General features: G+C 53.6%; 1 protein-coding gene across 2 annotated transcripts in view; it reads left to right on the top strand.

The window, feature by feature from the left end:
* Actn1 (actinin alpha 1) overlaps positions 1–7,167 on the top strand; it is a 59,177-nt gene that overhangs the window by 17,456 nt on the left and 34,554 nt on the right. For both annotated transcript variants that reach the window (XM_010645350.2, XM_010645349.3), the window contains exon 3: positions 2,999–3,118. In XM_010645350.2, coding sequence (XP_010643652.2) covers positions 2,999–3,118 — 120 coding nt within the window. The remainder of the gene's footprint in view (positions 1–2,998; positions 3,119–7,167) is intronic.

The following is a 7,167-nucleotide window of genomic DNA, read 5'->3' as shown; positions in this document are numbered from 1 at the left end:
CTTCCAAGGCAGGCCACCGAACCGCTGAGCTAAAATCCCTGGCCCTTCTGGCCCTTCGGCTTGCTTTTTTTTTTTTGGTAACAGTTCTAACCACTGTTCCACAAGGACACACCCCATGAACTTACCAGGCCCCGCCTCTTAAAGGTCCCACCAGCTCATAAGGGCCGTGCTCTAGGAGGACAAGTTCCATCCAAACATAGCTTTGGGCGTCTCCATCAAATGCCCCGTGGTGTTCCATGGCATTTCCAGGTCCATACTCATTGTCCCCGGCCCCAGCAGACCTCCTTTCTCCTGTGGTCTTCAACTTGCCCTCCTCACCTAGTCTGGGAATTGTAGACAGCCCGGCTTCTGCGCTTCCTCCGGCTCTGCGTTTGTGCTCGGTTAGTTCTGTTTCCTGCCCCTGTGGCATCACTGTGGGCCATTGTGGGCCGTGGCAGCTGCCATATAGACGATGCCCTGAAGGCCTCGGCCCCCTCCTCCCCTCCCCACCTTCCACCCCTACCCTGCCGCCAAGCGATTATCCGCCAGCCCAAATAAGGTCACGCTAAGCCCTTCTGCTCCTCCCCAGGGCTCTGAGCCCGCGTCACATTCCTGGGTCTCTCGCAGGATCCTTGGTGAGCTGGCACTTGTTCTGTTTCCAACTAACTATTCCCAAAAAGGTAGCAGACCTCGGGCCCTCTGCCACACCGGGGGACTCCTTCTCCCCAGATGCGTGCGCCCTGTCCCATGACAGCAGTACTCTTTTTGAAAATAATTTCCTATACATGTTTATTTCCTTTTCAGGTAAAACCTGTGGGTTTGTGTGTGTGTGTGTGGGGGGGTTGATGCTGCATAACACAAATTCAGCATTTTCGTGTGTGCATACTGTTGGGTGCACTAAGTGCGTTCACACAGTTCGCAGCCGTCACCACCATCCCTTTCCACAAGTCTTTCATCACCCCGAACTGGAATTCTGTCCTCTCTAAATGCAGACGCCCCGCTCTCCTCGCTGCACTGCCCACCGGCGACCGCCGTTCTATTCCATCTTCTGTCCGCGGGTTTGACTACTCTGAGTCTCTCCTGTGAGGGGAATCGTGCAGTGCTTGCCTTTTTGTGGCTGGCTGATAGCACAGGATCTTCAAGGTTCACTCAGGGAGTAGGATTCGTCGCACTTAAGGATGAGTCCTCCGTTGGGCATACTGTCACGTTTGGTCTATCCATTCCTCTGCTCATGGTTTAGATTGTTTGGACTTTTTCTGCATTGTGACTAGTGCTGCTGTGGGTGAGAGTGTACAAATACTTTCTTTTTTCTTAAGTCCCCGAATTGGTTGTGTGCTCGGAAGTAGAATGGTCGGATCACATGGTAGCTGTGTGTTAAATTTACAAGGGACCATTGCACTGTTTTGTTCTGCTTTTCAGAAGGTCCTTTCCTACCTCTTCCCCGACGTTGCCCAGCTGAAACACCAGAAAGCCGGGCTTCACTCTTCACTGTTTTAAACTCAGCTTCGGGGTGGCCCCAGCGACTCCTGCCGTCTTCCACTCAGCGTCTGGTCCCCCTGCCGCGTGTAGTTTCCCATTGAACCCTAGGCCGTGTCTCTTGCCGTGTGACGTCATCTTTTGGGGCTCACTCATTGTCCTCCCCACTTCACATCAAGCTCCACGGGGCAGTCACTGTCCTATCACTGTGTCCCAGGTGCTCAGAACTTAGGCTGAGTGATTGTGTTTCTGGACTAACCCACACGACTCCAACTGCATCCCGCCAGATGGGTCTGGGTTGTGTGCGTCACTCATCCAGGGCTGGGAATGGTCCGGTCAACACAGTGTCGTTTTTCCTCCTGAGTTTTTGCAAGTGGTTTCCAGGGAGGAGAAGGAAGGAGGATATGGCCTACAGAGGTTTTCAAAGTGTGGTCCCCTGAACCACTTGCACTGGAAGCAGCAGGTCTCCCTGTCAAAAGTATGTTCTCAGGCTCTGGACCCTCTAAACCAGGGAGGGGACGGCTGGACACCTAAGCATAGCGAGTTCTCCAGGTGGCTCTGTGCTGACAGGCAGGAGAACTGCTGCCTGGCCTCAGAGGGCTTCCCTTTCCTGCCGAATTTAGCCCTGGCCGCCTGCACTGTCCTCATGGAGGTCTAGTTCAACCCATGTGCACAGCACCAAGTGGTAGGACCCAGAGCTGTGGTGTCAGCAGGAGCGGCCTCCAAGGAAGGACATGGTGCTGCCTCTGTTCTTCCTGCAGGGAGGCAGGGAACCCTGTGCCTCTTCCCTGGGCCGGAGACAGTGGGGTGCCTTGCTGTGCTCGAGGGGAGCCCTGCATGGGATTAATAAGAAAACAGCTGTGTTCCCCAGGAGCTGAGGCGCAGGCACATATATACAGGAAGCTCCTGCTTTCCAGAAGCTGGGGACGGTTGTCGACAGGGTCCCTGGGCCAGTGTCGTACTGCCAGCTCCTGAGTCTTCTTAGCCAGACCGCTGCCAACTGGCTGGAGGTCACGGTGCACACAGGGGACTTGGATAGGGACTCTGCAAACTTCGTATCCTTTCCCTGGCCATGGCCACCCATGTGGCCTGGTGTAAATCCTGCTCTTCTGCCCTCATTACCATACCCTGCAGTTGTTTACCTGAAGCCTTTCCTGACCATCCCTAATTCCTTACCCCACTCCCTTATCTTTGGAAGAGCACTGACCCTTCTTGGTATTTGTCTGTTAATGTGTTTCATTATTTAAGGCCTGTCACTCCAGCTAGATTATAATTACATAAACTATTTCGTTCACCCCTGTATTCCCAGCACCCAGCCCCGTTCCTGGCAGATGTTAGGGGCTTACTAGGTAAATATTTATTCAGTAAATACATGCAGGTTTTAGTGTGAGAAGAGGAAGAGAGGAGGTGGGGCCAGTGCTCCTGCTCCCTTCTGGGCTGTGCTTCTCCAGCACCTGTCCCCGAGCACCTGGGATGAGTGCGTTCTGGAAGCAGCCCTGGGTCCTGCCAGTTCCGTCTCACCTGCCTGTTCTTCCCCAATCAGGCGAACGCTTGGCCAAGCCGGAGAGAGGCAAGATGCGGGTGCACAAGATCTCCAACGTAAACAAGGCCTTGGATTTCATAGCCAGCAAAGGGGTCAAACTGGTGTCCATTGGAGCGGAAGGTGAGTAGGGCCTGCCCTCAGCCATCCCAGGGAGCCTGGTGGCCTGTGTCCCTGATTTCGTTGGCCTTTTCTGCCCTGACTGCGGGGCCTGTCCATCACCAGCAACATCTGGAAGCAGGTCTGGCCAGCCTGTGAGGACAGTAGCCTCTGCTGGGGATTCGGGGGAGGCTGCCGATCCCAGAGCCATGCTGTAGAGCATTTTCCTACAGTGTAGCTTCTGGGTGTTGTTCTCATTGCTTTAAAAAGCTTTTTTAAGAAAATGCCATTCGAATGATGATTCACGTATTCTTAATTAAAAGGAGGCAGCACGATTGCCAATGGCTCGGAAGGCTGTGAGGGCTGGGTCAGGGCAGTTAGAATATTGTAACCAGGTCCTTTTAGTAGTGCAGCCTGTGGGCTCAGCAAGCACTAACTGCTCTGTGATGCCAGAGATCTGAAGATGGACACAGCACAGCCTCATTGATTCGAGATGCACCCGCGGCTGTAAGTACCGAGCAGTTGCCTGTGGAAAGTACTGTGCTAAAAGCCTTCAGCCCTTCATCTCAGTCCTCACGCCCCAGGAGCAGCTCTGAATGTTACCCCTACTCTACAGTTAGAAAACCTGCACACAAAGATTACAGGGCTCGCTTTGGGTGCAAACCAGAGCTCAATCCCAGGTCTGCATGACCCCGGGAAAATGCCCTAGCAGGCGGCCTGTCCTTGAACGATGCATCCTTCAGAACGTGTCTCTCTGGATGATGCTTAGAACCCCTTTTTATCTGAAAATTGAGGGGTGTTGTGTGAATGCATCCAATTGAAAAACTTAAGCTCAGGGATCAGCACACCATGGTGTGTGGGGCTGAATCCACTGCACACAGGTTTTGGTAAATATTGGAACACAATATTACTTACATCTCATCTGTGCCTCTTCTGGGCCACAACGGCAGAGTTCAGTAGTTGCCAAAGAGATGCATGGCCTGTACAGTCAAGCTTTTCCCATCAGGCCCTTTACTGGAAAAGGTTTCCCATGCCTGCCCTGGAAGGGCCAATGCTTTATGGATCCCACGTCTCACGGGCAGAGGCTTTGTTTCCTGTGTCCTGTGACCCCGGCTCCTACTGTTGCACACAATAGATTCTCAGTTAACTCGGGAAGCCCTTGCAACTGGCAGGGTCCTCTGCTTTGTGATTGGGAAAATACTGTCTACCTTTTAATAAGAAGAAAAGTGTTATTTTATTAGGGAGAAACAAAGACTTGGCAGACACTTTCAGGTAGAGGAAGCCAAGGATAATGCCGCTCAGTGGGCTGGTGCCAGTTCAGATACCCACCAGGGCAGGGAAGTATAAAATATGTAAATGGGCACCAAAAATAAAATAAAATGTGTAAATGGGACGGCGGTGGGCAGTAGGGCTGGGTGAAATGGAGAGAGCTCATCCAGCTCAGCAGGACAGGCACCCCATAGATCTGACCAGTTGTTTCTGTGAGGGAATCCAGGTTCAGCTGTGGAATCTTCTTTCTTGTGCTTCAAAAGAAGCCAGGAATCCTGATTTTTAGAATGGAAAAATTGGCAACCAGCTAGGGAAAAAATTTTTGTTTTGTTTTTGGAAAGATGCTACCAGGGAAGAGGGAAAGGGGGAAGAGAACAGCACTGACCAGTACCAGCTCTGCACGGCGGGGCAGGGTGCTTTCTGTGGGTTATCTTCTGAACTCACGCCAGGCCTGGAGGGTGGCTGGCTGGGACCAGCTGAATTTTACAGTTAGAGAAACAGAGGCTCAGAAAAGTTGCTAGAGAGGAAAGTTAGTCCCTTGAGCCCAGATGCTGAATCAGACTGTGTGTATGTGGCAGAGGTGTTCGAGCCCCAGGGCGAGGACCTTCCTGTCACTCTGGACACTGCTGCCTCCCCATAGGGGTGCAGAACAAAGCTGTACGTCTCATTTGCCTCAGTAACAAGGTGGCAAGTAGTTTGCATGCTTGCTGAGGAGCTGGAAACACCCTGTCGTGAACTCTGATCTCACTGCCTCTTCTGTGCCTCGGAAGTCCCTCCACCTGGCCTGCTCCGTGTTCCAGTCCTTTTCTCACTGCCCCTTTGTCGTCTCACTGACCTAGGCAGCTGCTGAGGCTCCTGGTCTGAATAACCTACCCCGCCTCAAGCCAAGCATGCTTGAGAAGCATGCCGGAGGCTCGATGGCCTCCCAGTGGGTTTGTTTTGAATGAAATGAAGTTCAGTGCGATAGAGTAGGAAGTAAGGCATCACCTGGAACCAACTCTCCCGGAAGTGGGTGGGTGTCGCTGTCAGTTGTCCCCATAGAGGAACATCTGGGGCTGCTGAATGCAGTGCACGGGGACCTGGCCTGGTGAGGACAACCTCTCCACTCCCAGCATTTGAAGTATTATCTTGTGGTGCAAGGGCTGGACTCTGGTCAGCCTGCAAGGGTAGATCCAGGCCTGGAAGGGAGACCCTCTGGGAAGGCCCGTTAAGTTTTTAGGGAAGGGAGCTGTTTTGCCAGGAAGGTCGTGTGGTCCCCGTCCCTCAAAGTGTCCAGGTGGAGCCTGGAGACAGAGCACTTCTGTAGGTCAGGGATGGGTTCAAAATGACCCCTGAGGTACCTTCTGTGGTACTTGCTTCTAGAATGTGTAGATTTCTCAGGATTGGGACTTGCCCCTGGACGTATGGTTGAGATATAACCAGGGGAGGGCACCCAAGGAGGACTTTTAATTTTAAGGTCTTTGGTGGGGAAAGCTTGGTGGTTTGGGCACAGAGAGCAGTTTGCTGTGGTCCTGTTGGTTTTAATGTGGGAAGGGAGGGGCTGTGGGTGCAGTGGAAGCCTTGGTCTGGGAGGCAGCGAGTGGTCCATGGGATGGAGAAGAAAGGAGGATGAGGAGGAGCAGGAGAGACGGGTTCAAAACAAACCTGGATGTGAGCAGCTTTGTGGCTGCCGTAGACCAGGAACGGCAGGCTCGCTCCACTCCTTCCTGCGCTCGTGGCGGACAGCGTGCGGTCTCTTGCCAGGTTTTCCCCACAGTGATCTTTCGTGGCCTTGGAACCCCGCTTGGGCCCCACCTGGAAGATGGGGTGCCCTGCTCCCAACGTGGACATGGCTGGAGGTCACCCCCCAGGGAGGGTTGCTCTTGATGGGAGCAGTGGGCTGGTGCAGGGACTCTTAACTGAACATCCCCACTGTTTGCTCCTCCCTGGTGCCTCTTGTTTTCTGGGGTGAAACTGCTTCTCTGAGGTGAACTGGGAAGTCCATGGGCAAAACTCTCCGGCTCCCTGGGCAGGGAGCTGAGGAGTAGTTAGGGATCGGAACAGAAGACTCCTGCTTCTCCTAGGGCTGGGAGGGCCCTTACTGATGGGCGTGGGAGAGATCCACCTTGAGTTCTGAACTGGCCAGTGGGAGGCCTGGGTATTTGGCCGCCTGGGAATGGGGCAGAGGGGAAGAGATGGTAGGGAGTGGACAGCCCGCGTTGCAGCCTCTCCTCCCAGAAGGGCCTATCTCAGTATTACTTTTTTAAGTAAAGGGGGAGCGGGCATCTGGGGCTGTGTCTCAGCAGTAAAGCAGGTGCCTACCACATGTAAAGGCCTGAGTTCTCTCCCCAGCACAAACAATACAGCACAACAACAACAACAACCACCAAAACCTTCTATTTGAACTGCTGTCCACAACATTTCATTATAATGATTTTTTTCAAGTGATAACTCAGGAATGCAGTGTTGCTCTGGGCACTTCCGCCATCTGTTTGAGAGCAGCCGCGCTCTGTGCCACCCATGAGCGCTGGGAGAGAGGAGTGCTGTCACCATCTCCAGGGGGGCTCACCGTAGGCCGATGCTGTCTCAGCCCCTTCCCCAGCTGTGGTGCCTGCCGAGAATACTCATTCACTGACTTACCAGTTCATTGGTTCCTCAACAGGAGGGTGAGAAAAATAAATCAGGAAGTGAAGTAGGGGGTCAGGGAAGGTGTGGGTGAGGTGACGGGGGTGAAAGTGGTAGGCCTGTGGGGGCGGGGAGGGCCTGCACTGAGGTTTCTCCTCTCCCCGAGAGGGCCCCCCCCCCCCCCCCCCCCCCGGGGGTGG

This window comes from Fukomys damarensis, unplaced genomic scaffold, assembly GCF_012274545.1.
Source record: "Fukomys damarensis isolate Sample0158 unplaced genomic scaffold, DMR_v1.0_HiC HiC_scaffold_21, whole genome shotgun sequence".
Taxonomy (NCBI): Eukaryota; Metazoa; Chordata; class Mammalia; order Rodentia; family Bathyergidae; genus Fukomys; species Fukomys damarensis.
This window is presented reverse-complemented; position numbering and strand designations above follow the sequence as displayed.